This window comes from Anolis carolinensis, chromosome 4 (genome assembly GCF_035594765.1).
Source record: "Anolis carolinensis isolate JA03-04 chromosome 4, rAnoCar3.1.pri, whole genome shotgun sequence".
Classification (NCBI taxonomy): domain Eukaryota; kingdom Metazoa; phylum Chordata; class Lepidosauria; order Squamata; family Dactyloidae; genus Anolis; species Anolis carolinensis.
This window is the reverse complement of record NC_085844.1, coordinates 199,200,701-199,226,686: the sequence shown is the minus strand read 5'-3', so window position 1 is coordinate 199,226,686 and position 25,986 is coordinate 199,200,701. Positions and strand designations below refer to the sequence as shown.

At 40.1% G+C, this 25,986-nt stretch overlaps 1 protein-coding gene across 2 annotated transcripts in view; it reads left to right on the top strand.

Moving 5' to 3' along the window:
- Window positions 1–3,183: 3,183 nt before the first annotated feature.
- dstyk (dual serine/threonine and tyrosine protein kinase) overlaps window positions 3,184–25,986 on the top strand; it is a 53,750-nt gene continuing 30,947 nt past the window's right edge. Inside the window, exons 1-3 of one of the 2 annotated variants that reach the window (XM_016993258.2) lie at window positions 3,682–3,817; window positions 8,596–8,747; window positions 23,823–24,211. In XM_016993258.2, the coding sequence (XP_016848747.1) occupies window positions 8,639–8,747; window positions 23,823–24,211 (498 nt within the window). In that variant the 5' untranslated portion in view covers window positions 3,682–3,817; window positions 8,596–8,638. Of the gene's footprint in view, window positions 3,818–8,595; window positions 8,748–23,822; window positions 24,212–25,986 lie in introns of both variants that reach the window. The other variant, XM_003220361.4, reaches the window with a different exon arrangement.

Sequence of the window (25,986 nt, the reverse complement as noted above, 5' to 3'; positions counted from 1 at the left end):
ACATCTGGGAAGAAAATGGGAGACAGTCTTCTCAGTGGCTGTCTACAGGGTCTTGGGTGTCTTTTCCAGAGAAATTAATCTGGCAGCCTCCCAACTTTCTCTACATGTACAAGTAAAGACATTTCTGTTGAGAAAATAATTTGGTTAGTGACTATATAAGGCGATTAAATATTGTGCTGGACCTTGTTAATTCTTGTTCTGATGTGTGCATGTGTTTTAATGATACATATTTCAATCCGACTTTTGATTGTTTAATCTCACTTTAACTTCTGTATATTGTTGGTTTATATTATATATTTCCTTGATTCTAAGATGCACTCCCCGCCTCCCGTGAACATCTCTAAAAAAGAGGTACATCTTAGAATCATGGGTGTTTATATGTGTGTATATGTATGTGTATAGGCAGGGGCGGTTCAACCGTTAGGCGAACTACGCGGTTGCTGAAGGTGCCACATTTACTGATAACAAATCAGCATTTGCAAGGCTTACTAAACAAGCTGCTTTTTCTTTTTGTGGAGACTACAACTGAAACATTCTCTGCAGAGTCCACTGTAAACACTGCATGTTGTTGCTAGCAGATTTGTATAAAGGGTGGCGTTCAAAATCCTTGTACTGTTGCCAATTTTTTCATGACCTCCAATTTTGAGTTAAGAGGACCCCACTTGGGGTTGGAATCCACAGTTTAAGAAGGAATGCTCTATACAGTGTAAACAATGCCTCCCACCATTCCCATTTTTCTATTTCTAAGCATCAGCCCAATGATCTTCCCAAAGGATAATGAGGATATTTGTTTTAATGTATGCATGACCGTGTTACATATTTCTTTAAATAATAGCTTGTAAAAGGAAATGTAATTTTGGGGGAAATATAAACATTGAAATCTTTTTAAGAATCAAGTCAGTCTTTCAATCAATCTCACTTTATTTGTTTGCTCCTGAGCTGTAATAACAATTAATAACCAATGAAAGCATTCCATCATAAAAAAGATTGTAAATTCTAATGACAACTAATTCTTATGTCTCATATAATTTAATGTGCTCCGACAGAATCAATCTAGGATAAAAAGGTTCATTTAATAGCATAATTTGTGAGTTATAAAACTATAATTAATGCTTCGTTACTTTTATGACAAGAAATATGGCTGCTTTTTCCTAAAGCATGTTGTTCCTTATTCTGAGATACAGAAGATACTACTGTATTTGTTTCTCTCTTTTTCCACCTTAGACTACCAAATGTATTCTGCTTTTGGGTTCTAAAGACAGGAAGGAGAGTCGGGCCCCTTCTACACTGCCATATAACCCAGGTTATCAAAGCAGATCATCTACATTATCTGCTTTAAACTGGATTATATGAATCTACACTGCCATAACATCCAGTTCAAAGCAGATATTCTGGATTTTATATGGTAGTGTAGAAGGGGCCTCTGTGTGTTGAAGCGGTTTGACTCAAGCCCTGGACTACAACTCTGTAGATGGAGGTCTGAATCCTCACTCAGCCTTGGAAACTCACCGGGAATGCACTTACACTGTAGAAAAAAATGCAGTGATCCCATTAAAACTGCCAAGGCGGAACCCCCAGTGGAGCAGTGGGTTAAACCCTTGTGTCAGCAGGACTGCTGACTTGAAGGTTGCGTTGCTGACCTGAAGGTTGCTGGTTCAAATCCAATCTGGGGAGAGGGTGGATGAGCTCCCTCTATCAGCTCCAGTTTCATGCGGGAACATGAGAGAAGCCTCCCACAAGGATGGTAAAAACATTAAAACATCCATGCGTCCCCTGGGCAACATCCATGCAGAAGGCCAGTTCTCTCACACCAGAAGCGACTTGCAGTTTCTCTGGTCACTCCTGGCATGAAAAAAGACTGCCAAGGCTCGATGCTATAGAATCTTGACCGCTGTGGTTTGGTGAGGCTCCAACACTCTTTGGCAGAGAAGACCAAAGATCTTATAAAACTACAACTTCCAGAATTCCATAGCCTTGAGCCAGGGCAGTTTAAGTGGTACCAAACTGCTTTCATTTTACAGTTGAATTCCAGACATGAAACCATCAGGGCCAGCTAATACCTCCCAACAAAGGATTCCCCCAGGCAGGAAGCAGCCAGGCTTTGAAGCTGCAAAGCTACTCAATACTAATCAAAGTGGCCAATTGCGGCATTCACACCTGCCTAAAACAGACAAGAGTTCTTTCTCCCACCCTGGACTTTCCACAGATATATAAACCCCACTTGACTAGTTTCCAGCATACCTTGCAACCTCTGAAGATGCTTACCATAGATGTGGGCAAAATGTCAGGAGATAATGCTTCTGGAACATGGCCATACAACCCGGAAAACTCACAGCAACCCAGTGATTCTGGCCATGAAAGCCTTCGACAACATACAAAATTACAGTCGAGTCTCACTTATCCAACATAAACGGGCCTGAAGAACATTGGATAAGCGAAAATGTTGGATAATAAGGAAACACCTATTAAACATCAAATAATGATAGAATTGCATAAAATGAATTTACAGTAACAACATTGCCGGAGTTAAATCTATAAAAGGTTTAGTCCTTGCTGTCTAGAGAAACAGCTGTAGATCGGGCAGGAGGCAGACTGTGTTGGATAATCCAGAACATTGGATAAGGCTGGATAAGCGGGACTCTACTGTATATAGTTTGGCACATTAACTGCTATGACCCAATCCTAGGGAATCCTGAGAGTTGTCGTTTGGTGAGGCACCAGCACTTATCTTCTTTGAACTGGGTTATCTGAAGCCTCTTTCACGCAGCTGAATAAAATCCCACATTTTCTGCTTTGAACTGGGATTTATGGCAGTGTGGACTCAGATAACACAGTTCAAAGCAGATATTGTGGGATGTTCTGTCTTAATATTCTGGGTTATATGCCTGTGTGGAAGGGCCCTGAGTCCACACTGCCATATAACCCAGTTAAAAGCAGATAATGTGGGGTTTTATACAGTTGTGTGGAAGGGGCCAGAGAGGGCGAAAGGCCTTCGTGAAACTACACCTCCCAGGAGTCCGTCGCACTGAGTCAGGGCAACTCAAACAGGGTCAAGCCGCATTAAGCCGAATGAATGGAAATCTTCAGCGTGCTTTTCGGAGAGGCTCTGCGCATGCGCGCCTTGACTCCGCTCTCCCGCCTTTTGGAGAGGAGAAGCCATTCCTCTGCAGCAAGGGGGGAAAAGAAGGAAGGCAGGCAGGCAAGCGTTCCGCAGCCAGGGAACTACATTCCCCAGAAGGCCCTGCGCGCAAAGTCAGGGTGAATGGGTCCGCCCCTTGGCCGCCTCCCCTCCCCGCCAGAGCGCCCGGATAAAGGTTCCGTTCCGTGCGCAGTGCGGCTCGGTGCGACGCGACTTGACAGCGAAGGAGGAGAAAAAGGGGGAGGCCGCGGAAGGAAGGCTGTGTGGGCGAGAGCAGCGAGAGCAGTCTGGCCGCGTCGGAAACTCCACCCTGGTGGGAAGAAGAGGAAGAAGGAGGAGGCGGAGGCGGGGAAGAGCCAGGGACGGAAGCCCCGGCGGGAGAGATGTCGGGGCCCCACTCGGCCCGGGACTCCGGGGGAGGAGGAGGAGGCGGGAGCTTAAACCGCGAGCTGTGCCGCGCCTTCGGGCACTACAACCGGCACCTGGCGCGGCTGCAGCACAACCTGCGCGAGACCAAGAAGTTCTTCCGCGACGTCAAGTACTCCCAAGGCCTCCCCACTATTGCTGTTGCTGGGCCTGCGCCCGTGGAGGAGTCGCCTCAGCTTCAGCAGCAGCATCCCGCCCCTTCGGGCTCGGACAGCGCCCCTGGTGGCCATGGCGGAGCCGCGCTGCTGGTCGGTAAGGAATTCCAGGCCCTGTCACAGGCCTCTTCGGGGTCCCAGGCCGAGTAGGTCTGCCTTAGGCCCCGATTACACCCACCATTGAAGAGGCATAGCAGTCACTCAGGCACGGGCAAACCTCGGCCCTCCGGGTGTTATGGACTGCAACCCCCACAATTCCTAACAGCCGGTAGGCTGTTAGGAATTGTGGGAGTTGCAGTCCAAAACACCCGAAGGGCCAAAGTTCACCTCTGTTTCAATGTGATAACAAACTGCTTTGCTGTGAGTTGTCCAGGCTGTATGGCCATGTTCCAGAACCATTTTTTCTTGACGTTTCGCCTGCGTCTATGGTAGGCATACTCAGAGGTTGTTAGGTCTGTTGGAAACTACGCAAGTGAGGTTTATATATTTGTGGAAGGTCCAGGGTGGGAGAAAGAACTCTTGTCTGCTTGAGGCAGGTGTGAATGTTGCAATTGGCTTCCTTGATTAGCATTGAATAACAAGCATGTGGACTATTTCATCAGAAAGGCGGAAACCATGAAAATAGTAATAATAAAAATATAATGGTAAAACCCGCCAACATCTCCCAGAGGGACTTGGGGCGGCTCAGAAAACACTCAAGGTGTGACACAAAATACAACAAGTGCAAAACAAAACATAGGCAATAAACAGTCACCACAACATCATAAATTCACAGTACCCCCTGGTAAAAACAATAAATAGAGCAATTGCTGAAGATAAAACAGCAGTATTCAACCTCAGAATTGTAAAGAGTCTAAAAAAGTCTAAAGGTCCTTATATGTATTATAAGAGAGTCTAAACATGATCAAAGGCTTGTCGGAAAAGCCAGGTCTTTAATTGTGTGCTGAAGGTTTGGAGGGTAGGGACTAGCCTGATCTCCCCTGGGAGGGCATTCCAGAGCCGGGAGGCCACCACCGAGAAGGCCCCCTCTCTCTCTCAGAACAAAATCTGGCTACCAGTATTTAAAAAACTCTAAATTCAGGATATTAAATGAAGAGCAACACTCAGTAAACAGGCGAATCCCAGACATTGAATCAGTTAGGGCCAGCTAACACCTCTCAACAAAGGATTCCCCCAGGTAGTAAGCAGCCAGACCTTGAAGCTGAAAGGCTATTAAATGCTAATCAAAGTGGCCAATTGCAACATTCATACCTGCCTCAAACAGACAAGAGTTATTTCTCCCACCCTGAACATTCCACAGATACATAAACCCCAATTGCCCAGTTTCCAACAGACCTCACAACCTCTGAGGATGCTTGCCATAGATGCAGGTAAAACTGCAGTAAATAATGCTTCTGGAACATGGGCCCAGAAAACTCACAGCAATTCAGTGATTCTGGCCATGAAGGCCTTTGATAACATTGACAACAAACTCCCACTTGACACTATAATCAAATACTATAACCAGGTATAGGAGAAGTCCCTCTCCTAAATTTGCATATACAGGCAGTCCCCAAGTTACGAACAAGATAGGTTCTGTAGGTTTGTTCTTAAGTTGAATTTGTATGCAAGTCAAAACAGGCACATTTTTAAGTGTAACTTCAACAATATATATATGTGTGTGTGTGTGAGAGAGAGTGTGTGTGTGTGTGTGTGTATGTTAGCTTTGGGTAGCGTAAGGAAGAGTTAAGACCCCTGTGGTGGTTATTTTGCTGCTTGTGCCCTATTCAGAAGATTTCATCTCACTTTCTGTCCCTGTGACAATTGGATTTTGAAAAAAAAATTGGCTTGTTTTGGAAACAAAAATTGGTGATAAAGCTTCAGCGGAGACACCTTTTCCCCATTATAACTCTTCCAGGAGTACATTTCCCTTCCCAGGGGCAGATTTCTTTCACTTCCTATTGTCTCACCCTCGTTCTTGACTATGAGTCATTTGTTTGTAACTTGGGGACTGCCAGTATTTTATATAATGTTTATGATTACAGTACGTGTTTTTAGCTATGTCGTAATCCTCCTCAAGCCACAAGGAGAGGTGGGTAAGAAATAAAATTATTATTATGAAAGATGCTGGCTGGTAAAGACCTGAGGGTGTTTGTCATCTTCCAAACATCACTGAAGCAGGAGACATAGCCGATTGGTCTTGGGATATCGGGTCACAGAAGGATCTTTTAGCACATTTGAGATATACAGAGATAAGAAATGGGTAGCATAAGCTTTCATAGGTTGCATCTACACTCTTGAATTAATGCAATTTGACACCATTTTAACCACTATGTCTGAATGTTATGGAATCATGGGAGCTGTAGTTTAACAAGGTCTTTAGTCTACTCTGTCAAAGAGTGCTGGTGCTCCATTAAACTACAACTCCAGGGTTCCATAGCACTCTGACTTGGTAGTTAAAGTTGGGTCAAACAGCATTGATTTGACAGTGTAGAGCCAGCTCGAGACCAACTGAGAGAAAGAAGCTGGTAGCATAAGCTTTCCTAATCTAAGGCTGTAACCACACTACAGAGTTGTAGCATTTTGACACCACATAAATGGCCATGTCTCCATATTGTGGAATTCTGGGATTTGTAGATTTGTGAGATACTTGCCTTTCTTACTTAAAGAGCTCTGGTGCAACAACAATGTACACAATCCCATAAGACAGGGGTCCCCAAAGTACGGCCCGCGGGCCACATCCGGCCCATCGGAGCCATTTATCCGGCCCCCGCGGTGGTGGCTCCTTCCTCCTCCGCCAAGAAAGGTGCATGTAGTGTGGAGAAGGAGGAAAAGGCACATGCCTTTCTTATCTCCATCGCCCCACAGGCACTTTTCCCACTGCCGCTGCTGAGGAAGGGCCGCACGGGGCGAGGAAAAGGTGTGCGGCTTTCCTCCCTCACCCCAGGGGCAGCTTTCCCACCATCGAGGAAGGGCTGCACGGGGGGAGGAAAAGGCATTCCTCCCCCGCTGCGTGGGGCGCTTTCCCGCTGCCGCTGCTGAGGGAGGCAGCGGGAAAGGTGAGCGCAGGGTGAGGGAGGAAAGGTGCATGGCTTTTCCTCGCCCTGCACTCACCTTTCCCACTGCTGCTGCCGCCGAGGAAGAGCTGCACGAGGCGAGGAAAAGGCATGTGACTTTCCTCCCTCACCTCGCGGGCAGCTTTCCCGCTGCCGCCGTCGAGGAAGGCAGTGGGAAAGGTGCGCGTGAGGTGAGAGAAGTGAGAAAGGCGCACGCCATTTCCTCGTCACGCACGCACCTTTCCCGCTGTCGAGGAAGGGCCTCATGGGGCGAGGAAAAGGCGTGGGCCTTTCCTCCTTTCCTCCTCGCTACCGCTGAGGAAGGCCTGCACAGAACGAGAGAGGAGGGAAAGATGCGTGCCTTTCCTGCCTCCTCGCTCACCTCGCACACTCCTTTTCCTCCTCCTCCCTCACCTGGTATGCGCCTTCCTGCAATGGAGGAGGCGAAACAACAATAGGGGCATGCCTGTGGTAAAAGGTAGAGGGCTCCCGTTTTATCTTGCCACACAGACTCCCTCCTTTGCAGCCCTGTCGTGGATTCATTTTTCTTGAAGGCTAGCAATTTCTTCCAACCCTGATTTTTAGTGTATTATTATTGTTGTTGTTGTTGTTGTTGTTGGTCAGGGGTGCTTTATGTTTTGGTTCACAAAGGGAGAAAGGGGTTGGACTCTATGGCCCAAGGGGTCTCTTCCAACCATGTTTATTATGGTGGTGTTGTTGTTGTTGTTGTTGCTGTTATTGGGTGGCTATCTGTCAGGGATGCTTTGATTATGATGTGATGCACAAAAGCAAAAGGGGGAGGGAGTAGATGTCCCAAGGGGTCTCTTCCAACCCTCTTTATTATTTTGATGATGATGATGATGATTATTATTATTATTATTATTATTAACATTGAGACTGTATTTGTTCCTTTTTTGTTTTTGTTTTTACTTCAAAATAAGATATGTGCAGTACGCATAGGAATTTGTTCATAGCTTTTTTTTAAAAAAACTATAATCCGGCCCTCCAATGGTCTGAGGGACCGTGAACTGGCCCCCTGTTAAAAAAGTTTGGGGACCCCTGCCATAAGATGAAGCCATGGCAGTTGAAGTGGTGTCAAACTGCCATAATTCTGCAGTCTTCATGGTCTAGTCTGCTTCCTCAGATACATGGAGTGAAGAGACTAGAAACAAATCTTTATAGGCAAACTGTTTGTGAGAGAGTAGCTTTAGAAATGCGAAACATGTGGGTATAGTGATAATGTGACAAGTTAGGGGGTTGTTTGTCCTCCAATAACAATAATTAAAACTGAACTTGTTACCATATCACCATACCCACACATTTTGCATTTCCATTGCTATTTACACATAGCCTGCTCATGCATAGTTATAAGGGCCTGTTCCTAAGCACTTAACTTAATGTATCTGAGGAAATAGACTTATGTCTACAAACTTTCTCACAAGACGTGATAACAGCCCAATTACTACACAATAGCCTGTCTCTCTTGCACTTGCATTGCACTTGAATAGTGATTGGATTGATAGGGAAAATAATTAAACCCAATATCGCTGTTTCTCCATCACTCTTTTTTCTGTGACATTGTTCTTCTGTAGTCTTGATATTACGAAGTAGAGGCAGATCTTGCGAGGGTCTGTAAATGTGTGACTATTCATTTACAGCAAAATAGGGCGAAGGGAAAACAATAAAAACATATTGCAGATGGGTAGGACAAACAGGTAGGAAGTGAGGCAGCATTGAAGACTGGTTGTGGGAATTCACATGAGCAAAGTACAAGCACTGCAATTGCAGCAAGGTTTGCAGCAATTCATTATTCCAACAACATGTTTCTGTTTGTTTAAAGAACACAGTTATGGTGAGACAACAAGCTCGTGTGATAAAGTCCAATGAAAGCTTTTGCTACCATCTCTCTCTGTGTGTACTTAAGCAGGAAAGGTCTACACTGGGAGGAATTGCCTGTTTTGGTGCAACTGGGACAGACAGATGTTTTCCTGAGTAAGTATGAGGAGGGTCTGATGGCTGCAGGACACCGGGGAGTCTTGGGGAAGGCTGACAGTCATCCTGGGGTGAGGGAAAGGTTAAATTTCTCCAGCAGAAGTTGGGGCAGGGGAGAGCAGCTGAGAGAGTATGGAGTAGGGAGAATAAGAAAGGGTTCCCTGATGAAGTGATGGAGTTCAATTGGATCCCATGCTGTGCAAAAGTGTATTTGATAAGTTGAAAGTTGATATTTGAAACTAGCTAGAACCAAGGAAAGAACCTAACTATTCATGGTCTTATTGATCTTTTCTTATTATCCATTAGAATTGCAGAGCATGGCAGGTTTAAGTGGGAATAATGGGTTAATGATAACACATGTTTGCAATGCATATGCATTGTTTCTGTTTTGTGTGGCTTTCTTGGAATGATTTTTGGAAAGTTTATATCCACCCTTGTGTTTCTTCCTGCCCCCCCCCCCCAAAGATGAAATAAATCTATATCATTCAGTCATTGTCAAAGGAACATGTGGATAATGTTTTCCCTTGACCCTGAAAATTTCTGAAAAGGAATGGTAGCGATATTAAAATGAAAAATGCATCACTCTTGGGATGAAGTCCTTGCAGGCAGGAAGCTAAATACATCTCTTCTGAGCAAACACTTGGAAGGGATTGTTGGTGTTATAATGCTCCATTGTGTGTGTTGATCCACTTTGCTGCACCCTTGCTCCCCCCCTCCCTTAGACTAGAGTGCTGTATCCTAAATTACCATGAATCTGATCTTGGTGAATGCTGTAGTAAATTGGAAACAGTACTTGATGAGACTGATGGCATTGGAAATCATGTTATTGTACTGCACTGAGAAAATCAACTGAATTGGGCAGCATATCAAAATTTCAGTAGTGGCATAGCTATAACGGTGCAGCTTTGTTGTAGGTGCACTCAAGTTTTATAAAAGAGGAATAAAAAAGACAAATGAAAGCGATGGTTTTAGTGCTCAATAGAATAAATCAAAAGTTGGAATGAGGTTGAAGTACAGAGTATGATTCTTAAGGTAACAAATGATTGCCAATTCATTTTAGACTTGAATTTGGGAATATATAACTAGTTGAAATATGAGTTTTCTTTAGAAACCACTTAAAAAAATTTTTAATCAAAACATTCTGGGTTGTTCATTTTCATCACACCGCTTCAGAGGATGTGAAAGTCTTGCCTACTTATTTGTTGGGAGGCCTTTTCCAAAATGATGTGCATGGTAAATGGGTGTGAATTGAAATTATGGCTAGATTTTAATACTATATATTCTTAGACTGCAATCATGTGATCAATGGAAGGAAGTCTTTCAATTTCTCTGACAAGACAAATAGAATTTTTAAAGCTTTTGTCTTGGAATCAAGCCCATTTCTGGAATGCCATCAAACTCTGTTATGTACAAGGAAAGTAATTGTTTTAGATTTTAATGGATTATTGTGGAATACAAAGGGGTACATATGGTCCATCTGATATTTTTAAACTGCAGCTCCCATTATCTCTTATCATTGGCTGTATTGGCTAGGAGTGATGTAACTAGCAACAACATCTGTAGGTGAGACATTTATCTTGCTGTGTAAGACATTTTGGAATCAGGTTGAGAAGTGTTGAATTTTCAAGTTCTGAACTAATTTCCACAGCAGGTGCTTGCCTTGTTGATAACGTTTAAGATAATACGTTGTATGTTCATGAAAGCAAAATAAATGTACTCTGATCCCAACTTCTTTAGTTTCATATAGAGTAGATTGGACAGTTTATGGTGTCTAGCTTGGAGTTTGGCTTTCCTCGGTGTACAAATCTGAGATGTGCTGTTTTGAATACGCCTCCCTTCCACTACAAAATGCTTAAATGTCTCTATCCCAGGTTTCAGGATACCATTCTGGATGAACTAGTGTCCGGAGTTGAGGTATTTTCAGTAATTTTTTTATTCAGAACTGTGACTTGCTACAAATTGCAGAGATAGGAAGCGAACCGTGTTGTGCAAAGGGAAGAGAGAACATATTAAGCCCAGAGCTTGTTCATGTAGTGCAAATTCGTGGTGTGATGAATCATCTGAAGTGAGCTGTAAAGGACTGCATTATACAATATAACCATTTCTTTATGTTTTGTTGAGCAAGAGATAAATAATCGTGTGTAAATTTGTTCAGACTTATTTAAATGCAAAACAACATATCCAGGTAGCAGCATTGGTTCGGTTCAAACATAATGGTATACGTGGTCTAATGCAGGTAAATGGTCTTATCAAGTGGCTATTGATCTCATGTTTGGTTTAGAAATCCAAGCCCCGGGTTGACATGACTCATAAAGAAACAGAGCTTGCAAGCCTTAAAAATCTGTTTCATTGATCTTTAAACATAGATAACCAAGCCCAGAGTAATTGGCAATGCTAATAAGCAATGACTAGTAGTTTGGATTATTATATGATCTGTTGCTGTGTAGGATGAATATGTGGGTGGAGAGTTACATGCGATTGCACAATTTGCTTTGCAGTGTTAAATTGCTAGTCTATGGTTCCCACTGTTAGAAGAGAAACAAAATAAACAGAATTCAATTGAAGTAAATGTAAAAATTCCTTACCTAGATGTTCTCAAAGTTTAGTGCATTGAGGTTAAAAGTTCTAAACATTTACTTAAGCCTCTTACAACGTGAGGAAAATATGTTCAGTTGCTGTAGAAATAATAAAGCAGCAATTTCTATGAAAAGGCTATCATAGTTTAATTTTTATTAATTAAATTTTCCTTTGTTTTACAATATTTAATACTCAGTTTTTGATGTGCAGCATTTTTATATGAAATAAAAATAAAATACTTGCATTGCCCTTGGGCTTCATATTTTTTTTTAAAAAAAAAACCTAAAAGGGGAAAGAGATGACAACAAATGGAAGGAAAACAGGCACATTTGAGCACCAGTTTTTAGCAACAGTCAGTTTATGCAGAGGTAAGTGGCTTAATTTCATGTGATAATTTACTGGAATAAACTCATTGAATTAATGGTTGAATGGTAAATTAAATCTTTTGTAAGTCCCATTGATTTACTCCAGTTTGTTTTAAGCAATTTATATCAATGAATTTAATCATATGGAAAAATGTATACAATACACACACTGTCATTAGCTGCCTTATTTTCATATAAATTCTAATTAAGGCTGCATCTACATTGTAGAATAAATGCAACGAATGCAGTTTGAACCACTTCAATTGTCATGGCTTAATGTTGAATCATGGGAGTTGAAGTGTGGTGAGGAAGCAGCACTCTTTAGTAGAAAAGGTTAAACGCCTTGTAAAATTACACCTCACAGAATTCCATAGCATTGAGTGCCCTAATTCACAATACATACTTGAGAATGTATAACAAAATATAACATCCGGATTAAATAACTATAAGAGCAATAAAATGTGCTAGATGAGTTGTTATTACAGTACTACTATATTTATACCCTACTGTTCTCTCTTGATTGAGACTTAAGTAGCTTTAGAATTACTTCTGAAATAATAATAATAAAAACATATTCATTTATTTATTTTTATTTATTTATTGAAGTGAAATATTTATTTCCAAACTTATTTAGTGAGATCTCAGAAGAACCTGTTTTAAAATTAGTTTTAAAAAGTTAAAATAAGTTGAACCATCTAAAGCAGGGGTTCTCAAAGGGTGTTTTGCGGAGTCATTGGGGCTCCGCGAAGCATATTAAGGGGCTTCATGCTTTCCTCCCCCTGCCTCCCTTGCTGCCAGAAGCCTCCCCCCTCGCTTTCCTTGTCCCCAAAAACATTGTTTCCTCGCCGCCCAGATCCTGTGATTGTGCTTTTCCTGCATGGCAGAAGGGGGTTGGACTGGATGGCCCCTAGGGTCTTTCACTGAAATACTGTTTAGTTTATGTTGATCAAAATGTTTGCCCATGCCTGATATATATATACATTATATATAATATAATATACAGGGTGTTTGAAAAAGAACTTCCTATTCACCATTTAATTTAAATGGTGAATAGGGAGTTCTTTTACAAACATCCTGTATAATATAAAAACATTTCTTGGGACTTCACAATAAACTTTTGCTTCCAAAAGGGCTTCGTGACTGAAAGAGTTTGAGAATCCCTGATCTAAAGAAATAAAAATAAGTTTAAAGGCAAATTCAACAATTTAATAATTTAAATGAAGGTAAACTTCTTCTGAACAAATCTTGCCAAGAAAACTCAACTTGAAAGCACACAGCAACAGCAAAAACAGTTTTAATCCACTTTTGGAGATGTTCATGAAAAGCCATGTTTTAGCTTGACACTAAAATACCACATCCAGATATAGAAGATTTCCCTCTCCCAAATTTAGGTATACAGGCAGCTCCCAAATTACAAACAAGATAGATTCTGTAGGTTTGTTCTTAAGCTGAATTGGTATGTAAGGCGGAGTAGATACTTTAAAAAGTGTAACTCCAACCACACACACACACACACACACACACACACACACACACACACAGAAAAGCTTTGGATAGCATAGGAAGGGTTAACACCCCGTGGTGTTTTCTGTCTGTGCCTCTGTTCAGAAGATTTCATCTCACTTTCTGTCCCTGTGATAATTGGATTTTGAAATAAATGTCTGCTTGTGGAAGCAAGGATTGGAGATAAAACTTCAGTGGAGACACCTTTTCCCCATGATAATTCTTCCAGGAGTGAATATCTCTTTCTAGGGGTAGATTTCTCTCACTTCCTGTTTTTTCACCCCCATTCTTAACTGTGAGTCATTTGTAAGTTGGATGTTTGTAACTTGGGGTCTGCCTATAGTCTAATGCGCCCATTGGTGAAATGCAGAAGAATTTATTTTATGTTCTTTAATTTTATCTTCTGCCTTTTCCCAAGACCAGAATCCTACATCAGGAAGCCCCCCTTGAACAGTCTTCAGTTCTTGGGCAGACATATATAGGAAAAGGTTTTAATTGATTTTAATTAGCTAGTACCAGTCTGTTTATGGCTTTTAATGTAATTGCCGGTATCTATAATTAGCATGCCAGTGTACTGGCACCTAGTATAATTGCTACAAAATCATATTGACTACCTGTAGGTTCATCTATAAGGGCAGCTCCACATAGAAATCATTATACTTTAGAGATCTAAAGTCTCCAGAAATTTAGAAATAATGGGCTATTTTTCCCCCTGGATTTTAGGGCAAAATGGAAAGGTTTGAAAATAAAATGTAACAAGTTTTACATCATTATGTGAAACTACATATGACACTGTGAAGAATTTACTAGAGGAGACAGTAAAAGACATTTTATTCAGAAAATAATTACAAATGGAATTTATTTTTAAAAATTGTTTTTGTTGTTGCTTACTTAAATAGAGCTAGGAAGGTTCTTGATAAAAACTAATTGTTCTTTCAGTTTATGAGGAGTAAGAGGAAAACCCCAATAAAAGCAGAAACCATCCATGTTATTAAAGCACACAAAATTATTTTGTCTCTGCTTGTTCTCTGTAGTGCAAAGATAATAAATGGCACTTATCACCATAAAATGAACTGAAACAAAGACTCCAACACCAGGAATTACAGTTAAAAATAAAATATCCCATAATCCATTTTCATTTTTTCCCAGAAGGAAATGATTTTAGGGGAGGAGGTTTTTTTCCCAAAATTCTACACTTTTCTCAAGCCATTAAATTTCTAATTATACAAGGTAAAAGTTTCCCCTTGAGATTGTCTAGTCATGTCCAACTCTGAAGGGGTGCTCGTCTCCATTTCTAAGCCGAAAAGTGGCGTTGTCCGTACACACCTCCATGGTCATGTGGTTGGCATGACTACATGTAGCGCCATTACCTTTCTGCCGTAGTGGTACGTATTGATCTACTCACATTTGCATGTTTTCAAACTGCTAGGTTGGCAGAAGTTGTGGCTAACAACGGGATCTCACCCCATTCCCTGGATTTGAACCACCAACCGTTTGGTCAGCAAGTTCAGCAGCTCAGTTGTTTAACCCGCTGCACCACTAATTGTACTAATTGACTCTATAAATCTATAAATTACCAGTGCATGCCCTACTTGGCTAAGGTACCTGTCCATGAAAGGTTGTAGATGGCATACCAGTTAAAAGCTGCTCATCACAATAAAGCAAAATAAGAAAACGAAATTCTAAGCTATAGAGTCTATTTGGTGGGCCAGCAAAAAAAAAAAAAAAGGGTATACTCTCAAGTTATGTACCTGTTCCTTCAAGGGGAATGCAATTCAATCCATGTCAGGTTGCTTTTCCAGTTCTTGAACCTGAAACCACTAATTCCCAGGAGCTTGGCCTCGCTGAGATTAAACTTCACTTCCTGTCCAATATATTACCATTTACATAGATCCAATCAACTCTAAAACTCCTGTGATACCCAGCAGCTTCATAAGGATGTCAGATAGCATGGGGATAAAACTGGAATTGTGTGGCATTTCACAGCATTGTTGTAGTAGTAGTAGTAGTGGTGGTGGTAGTAGTAACAACAACAACAACAATAATGAATGAGGTGTCCGACATGTGATCCAATACAACAACCAGCATAATGATCTTGTTTGCTGTGTAATAATCTTGTTGTGTATCAAATAATGAATGTATTACCCACTTCTCCCAGCGACTCAAGGCTGGATAAAACATAATTAAAACAAGAGATAAAACACTATTAAAATACATACAACAAGATACACAGAGTCAAAATACATATTCAAATCCACTGATGAAATGCAGATTAAAATTCACAACTTAAAGTTGTCTGGGTAGGTCTGCCGGAAGAGATGGGTCTTAAGTTATGTCTTAAATTCTGACAGCTGATCGGGCTGTTGAAGCTCTCCTGGCAGGTCTTGGGGCAGATTGTATGGAAGAAGGCGATCCAGTAGGTAATCTGGACCCAAATCATATAGGGCTTTAAAGGTCAAAACAAACTATTTCTACGTAGCCCGGAAACTAACTGGAAACCAGTGGGGTGACTTTAGTATAGGTGTACTGTGCTCACTCCTGGTGTTCCTGTGACTACTGGCTGCTACATTTTGAACTAATTGGAGTTTCCAAACTTGGTATAGAGGAAGCCTAATGTAAGGATGAATAGGAATCCCCACAACCACAAAACACAGTGCCTTTCATTCCCATCCTGCAGAGCTGATCTAATAGAATACCATGGTATCAAAAAAATCTCTTAAAAATCAGGAAAATCAACTGGATACCACTAACCCTTTCTTTAGTGTATTATAGTTTGTCAGTCAAGAAACTTAAGAGTGTTCCAGTACCACACCCTGGTTTGAAGCCATATTGAAATGGGTGCTGGTATCTGATTCCTCTAAGAATGTATGAAATTACTAGGATAACACATGTGTAAACGCCTTCCGCTAAAAGATGGTTTTAGTGATAGAATTGTAGTTCTCACATATTTCTGGAATCGTTTCTTAAACAAGTGAGAAATTTTAGAAAAAGTAAATCTCCAAATATCTGGCCAAGTACAAACAAATGAATTATATGAGGGTTATCCAGAAAGTTCATTACATTTTGGAATTAAAAATAAACAAAGTATAGGAGAAAACATTTACCATATTCAGTTGAAAGCCAGACCCAATACCAGTTCTCACCATAGTCCCCATTGAAATCTAGGCAGTTATCATAGCGATAAAAGTGTTTGGAAAGCCCCCCCCCCCCCAACATTCCCGCCTGGCTTGTGTCCTGAACCAGGCTGGCTTCCCTTCCCTCAGCTGTGCTAGTGCTGCACTCAGCTTTCCCCACAATCTTCCTAGATTGCTCTTCTGTTTTGCAAATGCTTGCAAGGAAGGTTTTTTGGGACAGGAATGGTGTGCTTCTTGCAAAACCTTAGAAGAGCGCCTTTCTTGATCTAGAGTCTCTGATCTAGAGACTATCTCTAGATCAGAGATGGCTGCAGTTAGAAGAAACCTGGTAGTGTTAATTAGATGTTGCATTTCTCTCAGCATAGGATTCAAGGGTGGTATGCAAAATGTAGAAACACAATGCAGTAATGCAAACATTAAAACTCAATTAAACCGACCTTAATTTTAAAAACACAAGTTAAAAAAAAGAAAAGACATTTAAAGTACAGTATTATAAAACTCAGACACTATAATCCTCCCCTTTAAAATATTTGTCTGCTACAGCATGCTAAAAGCCAAATCTTTCCTTTAATAGAAAGGTCTTTTAATTGCCAGTGGACAGCAAGACAGCAAGGAGGGGGTCAACCATACCTTGCAAGGAAGGAAATTTCACAACTTGGGAGCAAGAATTGAACTATGAAACCTTTTTAAAGTAATACAGTAGAACCCCGCTCGTTCAAGCCCCGCTCATCCAAGCCTCCTTGAAATCTGAGCGGGTGAACGGGGAGGGCCGCAAAGGCCCTCCCCATTCACCTGCTCGCTGGCTGGCTAAGTGTGCGTGTTGCTAGGTAGATAGCAAGTGACCTAGCAACACGCAGGGGGCACCTCCCAAGGGGCAAGCGCCCTGTGCGTGTTGCAAGGTAGCTTGCTATCTACCTAGCAACATGCACAGCCGGCTCCTTCGCCACGCCGGGCACCAGTGCTGCCGGCCCCCGGCGTGACGAAGGAGCCGAGGCGCAGGCGGGCTTTTGCAGCCCTCCCCCTTCACCCGCTCAATGGCTGGCCCAAACACCTGCCGAACGGAGAGGTTTTCTCTCCGTTCGGCGGGTGCTTGGAGCCAGGGAAGCGACACCCGTTTCCCTGGCTCCAAGCGGCCGCCAAAGGGAGAGCAAGCCTCTTCATTTGGCAGGTGCTTGGACGAAGCGCCCGCTGAACAGCTTCCTCCCTTTTGTGGCCACTTGGAGCCAGGGAAGCGGGTGTCGCTTCCCTGGCTCCAAGCAGCCGCCAAAGGGAGACCAAGCCTCTTCATTCAGCGGGTGCTTGGAACAAAGCGCCTGCTGAACGAAGAGGCTTCCTCCCTTTTGTGGCCACTTGGAGCCAGGGAAGCGGGTGTCGCTTCCCTGGTTCCAAGTGGCCGCCAAAGGGAGAGCAAGGAACCTGGTAATCCGAGTGATCTGGGTTGACCGAGCTGAGGTCCGCCCATTTAACTCGGACTACCGAAGTTCTACTGTATATGAACACAGACCATCAGATCCTCTGAAATCCACTAGGGATTTTAAAAAATCTCTTTTGATTAGTCCGCTGTTTTCTTTACTTGTGTTTTGGGTTTCTGTTTTTAAATGCTTCCTTTTTGTGCTTTCCCACCACAAAACCTGACAGTCTCCTGGTTTTGACAAGTTTCTTCCCATAAAGACTTTGTATACAGAGGATACAGACAAGAATGGAATCTTTTTGAACATAGCTGTTAAATATGTGAGCCATTGTGGTACATTCTCTAAATAGCTGTGGTCTTTTTTTTTTTTTTTTGTATGTTGGTCAGTACTGACCATGCAATTTCTTAATGGTATATCACCAAATTATTTTTAAATAATTCATTAAAGTTGTACCACCATATGTGTGCTCATCAATTTTATATAATTGCTTCTGATATACTGCTGTGAAACATACATTATATTTGAAGAAGAATTTAATTCCATCAAGTGTATCAAACTTAAGATAATCTAGGAAGAATTTCTTCTCTTGCTCCTCCCGAAAGGTTATATGGATATTGGAACCTTTAATTCCTTTGTGGCTGAATATGATAACTCTACTCCCACATGACTTCAGTCACATTAAACTTTGCCACAGGCCTCAAAGGTTTTTTTTTTTTTTTGCTCTTTTTAAATGTACAGAGTAGCACATCTTATTGTGATAGATGCTACTTTTTATGTATAAAATTCAAATATTTGTCTATTGAATATTCACGTTTAATCACAACTTTATATGTATTCGAGGTGCTTTTTGTCAAACAAATGCTTTAACATGAAAAAAACCTGCCTGCTTTTCTTGTTGCTGTAGTAGATGCTGTTGTAAGCTTTTCAGTTATCCTGTTCCCATAGTCTGAGATGAATTAACTTATTTCTTCTTGAGAACAACATAATTAGAACCCATGTGCTTGGAAACTCCCTTCTGGGAACTTTTGAAGTGATCACATGTTCTTTCAACTGATGTAAAATGGTTTCTCCTACAAATCCCTTCAGCATAAAAAATCTTGTTGGTTGTTGCACACAAAGGTTCTTTTCCTGACAGCTGTTATAAGACTGGTTCTCTAAGTCAGCAACTTCAGACAACTTCAGTGGTCAGTTTGTCAACAGAAGTAAATAGCTTTATTCTTTCAGTAGGCATTGAAGTATTATTTTTGTGCTATAGAACTTAGAAAATCATCTTGTTGAGTCAACACATACATAAAAGACAGTTAAAAATTCATGAAGGGCATTAATTAACGACGGCCAATTGTCTGTATGGAGACGTGTTTGATGGCAGTGTTGTGTTTCCTTTTGTACATGCATTTAATAAAAAGATAGTAGTCACTGCCTGTTATGCAGCCAGGATAGATTGCTTATTGCAGCATGGCTGCCTTTTGCAGCTGTGTAGCAGCTACAAGCCTAGACATTTTCAGACAACACCCTTGATTCCATTCTCTGCTCTTAGTTATGTTATGCTGACATAATGCAGAAATTCTCTCAGTTATTGGGTAGGGTATTTCCTTTATCAAATTGTGATCAAATACGGTAAATGCATTTGCAGTTTAGAAGAACAAAAACAAAAACCTTGAATAATCAGTTAGTTTGATGGATATGCTAATTAAGAAAACAAATTGGTTGTGGTTATTCTGAAAAAGTTAACTTTGGGGGGTGCAATACTGAATAAGTTTTAAAGCAAACATGAAATGATCAGTTCCATTCTTTGTCTTTCATTCTGGAGGACCACAGTTGGACTACAGCTATGCTGTTCAAAAGAAATGATATTGTTGTAACTCTTAAAACCCAAAATCCATTTTCAAAGTTAATTGTGTAAAGTAAGCCTCTTGTTTGGATATTAGCATTTCTTGAAATGTTTTCTCTTCCATCTGTGTCATCATATAATCATAGAATAATCGAGTTTGAAGAGACCACATGATTCATCTAGTCCAACCCCCGCTATGCAGGAAAAGCACAATTAAAATACCCTTGACAGATGGCAATCCAAGGAAGGAGCTTCCACCACACTGAGGCAAAGAGTTCCACTGCTGAATAGCTCTTACAGTAAAGAAGTTCTTCCTAATGTTCAGGTGGAATCTCCTCTCCTGAAATTTGAACCGATTGGTTCGAGTCCTAGTTTCCAGGGCAGCAGAAATCAAGTCTGTTCCCCCTCTTCCTCTATAGGCTAGGATACCAGGTAGCCATTTCTAGCAAATGACACAGTTCATAAAAATAAACATAAACTTGCATATTCAGATAAGATGTTCATAATATACCATTTAAATGGACAGAGGTGTTAAAGCATTCATTTCAACATTCTCACTTCACCTTCATTTTGAATGTTGGTTTTCTGGTTTTGCAGAAAGCATAGTCTGGCTGTGGGTGTGCCTGAATTATTTTCAACAGTATACTTTCTGCCATTCTAATGTTTTTCAACTGTATTTTATTACTCTGAATACAGTACAAAATGCTGCTGTGAAGCATTTAGGAAGAGTCTGGAATAGAAATATTTAAAACAAAGATGTTCCATGTTGCAAATTATAGTAAAGTATGTAGTAAATAGTTCTGTTTTCTTTGTAGTAATATTGGTTTATACTTTTGTACAGAGCACCTTTTGGAAAGTTGTTATGCTCTCCCAGGAACGTAGAACAATATGGGTGAAATCACTTCCTTAGGCGTTTGGCACACAAGCTGCTTCTTATATAAGAATATTTGCTAAATTGGGTCAGCAGAAGTCTACACTAGTACAAGAAGTCAAAGTCCTGTTATTTATATATGAAATATATGGGATTGGATCAAGACTACTGCAGCAATTCTATGCCATGTTTACAGGGATAACTTTCATTTAACTTGATGTGGCTTACTTTTGAGTAGACAGAGGGTGCAGTGTTCGATTGAAATAACTTTGAAAAATTAATCATTCCGTTAAATAGAATGAAGTTAAATAGAAATTAAGTGCAAGTAACTAGTTTGGAGCTAGCTGTTGATCTGTTTAAAAATATTCTATTAATATGGCAATTTTTTTTATTAAAAACATTTTTATGCTACACGTAAAAAATACCAAAACAGTGGAGACTAAACATAATACTATTTTTTTAGAATTGTGCACTGCATAGATATAAAGTATAGTAATTGTGTATTGTGTATAGGTATTTGTACAGTAATGCTAATTTTCCCATATTGATTTACTTAGAAACTTCTAGAATAACTGTTTGATCACATAATTTAAAAGAAAGTGAAATAATTCCATTTAGAGGATTAACTACTATATGGTAATCAAAAAATAATAGAGGAAATATAATAAAATCCACACTCAAGCATATGGCTTCAGTCAACCTACCAAGAAAAAAGAATGGAAATGCACTGATATCTATGTGTAGACTGGCATGTATGTGGACTGAGATTTAACATCAGCATCTTAGATCAGCTTTCTGACATTTTTAGTATTTTCCCATATTGAAATCTACCACTCGAGCATTATTGCATTACTTAAAACTAGGATTATTGGAATAGTTATATAGAAATACCATCTAAATAAAAACATAAAAGTAAGAATTAACATAATTTTATAATGGAAGCTGAAAGGTAGTCATTAAGCCTTATAATTAATTATAATTTTAACTCTAGGAAGTTAACTCTTACTTTTAAATGGCAGATAAAAGCCAAGTATTCACACAAAGGACTTATTTGGGGAGGCATGGACGTTTCTCTTCTCTCCCCCCCCCCCTTTAACTGTGTAAAGCAACAGTGCTGAAATAGTGCATCTTACTTGACGTTCCGCTTACTCACGCGCCAGATCCTGAAGTAGAGCGCCAAGCGCTGAAGATGCAGTGTGTTCACACATGCTGATGGAGTTACAGTAAAGCATTTTTTTCCCTTTGTTTTACACAGTTAAGGGGGGAGAAGAGAGAAGCGCCCATGCCTCCCAGGGCCTACAGCCCTGGCAGGCACAAAAATCAGACAACAAGCAGTTACCATTCCCACTTTTCATTTGTTTCACTGGTGTTTCTGTACTGGAGGGGGGTATACCGTTTCGTGCATTCTGAATAAACAAAACTGTACGAAAACACAATGAAATGAGTGAAACAGCCCATGGCTACTGTTTTCCTGTTGCTTAGGATTGATTACTCCACTTGTAGTCAATTCAAATTTATTGCCATTAGTGTTATTTTTGTGTGTGTGTAAAACTGTTAGCACATCTGAATGTCTTTCCTTGGATGTTTCAGAAGATATAATTCTGGCAGATGCTACAGACAAAGGTATAAGGTGATTGTTAAAAATGCCTTTCTTTGAATTCTTACATGAGAAGAAGTTAATACGATTTTGATTAAAGTTGAACTTTTGGGATTTAGAACCAACTCTTTAATCAAGTTCCTAAACTAATTTTGGACAGAGGGATAAACAGATTTTTGAATTTTTCTCTGATAGAGAAATTGACAGCTTAATCTTTAAAAAATGAGTGGTATACACACATGATTGAAAGCTTTAATACCATTTGATCTTTACTCATTAGATGTATTGGTAATAGCTTTGTTATCATTTGTTTTCTGATTTAAAACATGGTCAGAAATTGTCCTCTTGATAATTTCTTTATTAAAACAAATTATGTGAGGGTACAAATTCTTCAAGCACAGAAAAATATTAGACAAATGTTGGGAAAATATAGGTGTATTTCTGTATTTGGGGAAAATGTTTCTTACACAAGAGGAAATGGACTAAAAAAACAGTGGTTTGGGCTCAAGAATGTTCAAATAGCAGCAGTGTCCAAAATATTGGTAGTGGAGGGCTCTGAACACAAAAGCACCAGTTTGATTTCCTAATTCACTGTACTTGTGAAATTGTCTTTAAATGCACCACTGTTTCAGTTTTTATTCCTGATTTTATTTCTGATTTATCATATCATTATACGGTATTTTAGACAACAAAGAAATAAATACTTTAAAAATATTGACAAAATGGAGAGTGTCAGCTTGGATAGTTTCAGCCTATTGAATTTTTAAATTGTTATCCCCGTTCGTGTTAAGACATCCACAGGTTGTATAAAATATCTAATTTACTCTCTTTCATGGCAAAGGTCTTGCAAGGTGTCTTACCAAAGTCCATTAGTTTTGTATACATTAAATGTCCATATGATATACAGCAATGTTGCTCAGAGTAGTGGTTCCCAGACCAGTGCCGGTTCCTGAGCCATTGACTGCTCATCACCTGAGCTAGCCAAGAAAGAAACAATTGTTCCCAGTGGACAAAAATGTTGTGCCCATCCCCCACAACAGAGAGCTTTCAGAAGCACTTATGTGTATGGTATAGTCTATTTGCACGCTCCAGTTCATACTTCTAATAGTATCTCTGTTACTCTCCCACTTATGGTCTCTTCTGTAATACTTATCCATCAAAGTTTTTCCCAGCATTATACTTTCCCCCAGTCTTGGTCCTATTTTCTTCCTTGGAGGGCCATATGTCTCAGTCTTTATGTTATTATTTTTTATTCCCTTATATTTCTATTGTTCTGGCAACAGAAATATAAGGAAATGTGAACAATACTCTTGGACAGTCTTGACATTTTGTCCTCCAGAGCTGTCTACATTTATATTACAAGCAGTAATGTAACAGGTCACAGAACTGGATCTCTTCACAATGGAGGGTTGCTGCTGCTAATTAACAGTCTCAGCAAAGACATAGTGTTTCTTTCCATTTCTCTGACCTCAACAGAACAGTTTTTGGATCAATTCATTTTGCATTAATGTTTTAATTGTATTCTACAGATGAAATGCACAAAGCTTGGTGATAAGGGGCTGCTGCCATCACCTCTTCTTGCTGCTTTAAAAGTTAAACTTGTTGAGTTTTAGTCAGATACCATGTGGTCTAGTTAACAGTAATCCATGCAAGAGGTTTTCAGGCTCAGGAGATGGTATTTCTGGGGAGAATTCTGTACTGAGAAGAGATTTAGAAATCTTCAATAGAAATTCCATTCAACAAATACATTTGCTAATAGGTTTCTTGTTCTTCTACTTTTTTTAGGGCAGCTGAGCTCAATTGCCTTTCCCCGACATGAGGAGGAGTACCTCCAGCTGACAGTAAGCTGTCATCCATGCCTTTTAATCTTTGGTCAGAACTGTAATGCCAAATGTCAGTTGCTCAACATGCTCTTAGGGGACAGACTGCTGCCTACCACCAAAATCAGCAGTGAGGAAAACTGCAAGAGGCGTCGAATTCACTTCACATACGGAAGACAAACACGGATCAGTTTAGCTTTACCTGGACAGTATGAATTAGTTCATAACTTGGCAGCTCATCAAGGTAGATGGGAAACAATACCTGAGGAAGACTTGGAAATCCATGAAGATAATGAGGATTTGGCACACCAGATTGCAGAGCTGGAAGTTACGCTGAATCACACATTATTGCAGGTACTGATGAAAACCAGCATGTATGTACTTAACTGTTAGATTTTAACTCATAAGCTTTGCCAGAAAGTTTTAAAAAATGGATACTGTATTTCTCTGTTTTGATTGTAGATGAGTGAATTCTACATAAAACCAGATAATACCAGAAGCATGAATTAGCTTCACTGCACTCTAAATATGATTGTAGAAACCAAGATCTGCTTCAGTATACAAACACTCTTTTTCTTTTCAAAGTCCATCTGCTTACTCTTCCAATAGAGGTTGTAGTTTGCAGCAGGAAAGGTTTGTGTGGAAGGAGAATATTGATTTCTCCCTTTCTGTCAGTTTCAGCACACCATTTGCTTTATCCCCAGCCCAGTTCCCAAACCTATAGCTGGAAGGCTTACACCAAGATGACAGTGTCTTCCAAATTAATTCCAAATATCTGAGGTTGAAGACAGATCTGTATTAAAAACATCACTCAAGGCAACTGCTTGAATTGTTGCCACATTGGATCTTATATGACGAGAAAGGTGGGATATAAAGTACTGTAAAGAAAAATGAATTTTCCTTGTTTTGCAGCTGACATGGCAGTCAAACATACTAATGAATTACATACTGGCTCATCAATCAGACTTGGCCCTTTCTCCTGCAAGGGGTGTATATCAGAACCGCTTCAAAATTTGGTGGGTGAATGATTTTTGGCAGCTGTGCAAAGGACCAGCTAGCTTGCCCCATTCACTTTCAGCCTGCAAATCAAAGATACATACCATTTGAGCCCAATAAATGAGCTTTTCAGAGTGCTTCCCTATGCTTTGCCTGAGGGATTGAAGGTTCTTGTTTTCACCCCAAATTAGCTCATGAATAGTTGTAATTCACATTAAGGAAACCACCTAACCCAAGTAAAATGGATAATTTGTCCTTTTAATCCCTCCTTTACTTCAAAATCAAAGCACTTCACTGCTGTATTCTGTAGCTGAAAACTGGTGAACTGTAGGTGTTGCCCAATAAGGGTTGCTTTTACTTGTGATACCTACTTCCTTTGTGAATAACCATGCTCATGGTACCAGAAGCTCTGCCTGTTGGTTCTTGAGTATATTTTTGTTCTGAACTTTTCTCATGTTCAGTGTAGTTGGAAAGTAGGCTCAAAAAGGTTGGCTTTCGTCTATTGCAACCATGTTTTTCCTTGTTTATATAGGTCAGCTAATGGAAGGCAGCTCAAATGTCTTTTGTAAATTTTTCGAACTAGTGACAAAGATTGCTTTGTTAGGTTCCAGATTCATCTAGGGCAGCATGTATTATGACAGCCTCTCAAATTATTTGTGAGGGATGGTAAATTAAGATGGTTTTCTGTGTCAAAGCAAATGTGAAAAAAATCTTCTGCAAATGGAATTTTAAATAATAGAAGTTAACTTTTCACATTTAATATATGAAAATCTGTATAGTTAATCATCAGAGAGGAATTGCATTGTGCCGGAATTAACAAGTTTGAGTTTGTGTAAGCCACATCAAAAACAAGTTATTTACCAATTAGTACAATTAACTAATGTTGGGACTTTTAAAAAGTATCTATCAAAAATGCTAGTTTATAAACTGAAAAATATGAATGAAATAGATCAAAGATTGAATATATTATTTTGGATATGGTTTGAGTATGTTGAAGCCCATCGATTTGGGAGGGGAGGAAGGAAAGGTTAAAAGAGCTTGACTCCTTCCACTCTCCAGTCTACTCTACAGACCTTTTAGCTAAAGTAGCAATAACACCCCTGTCTTTTCATGCTACAGTAGAATCTCACTTA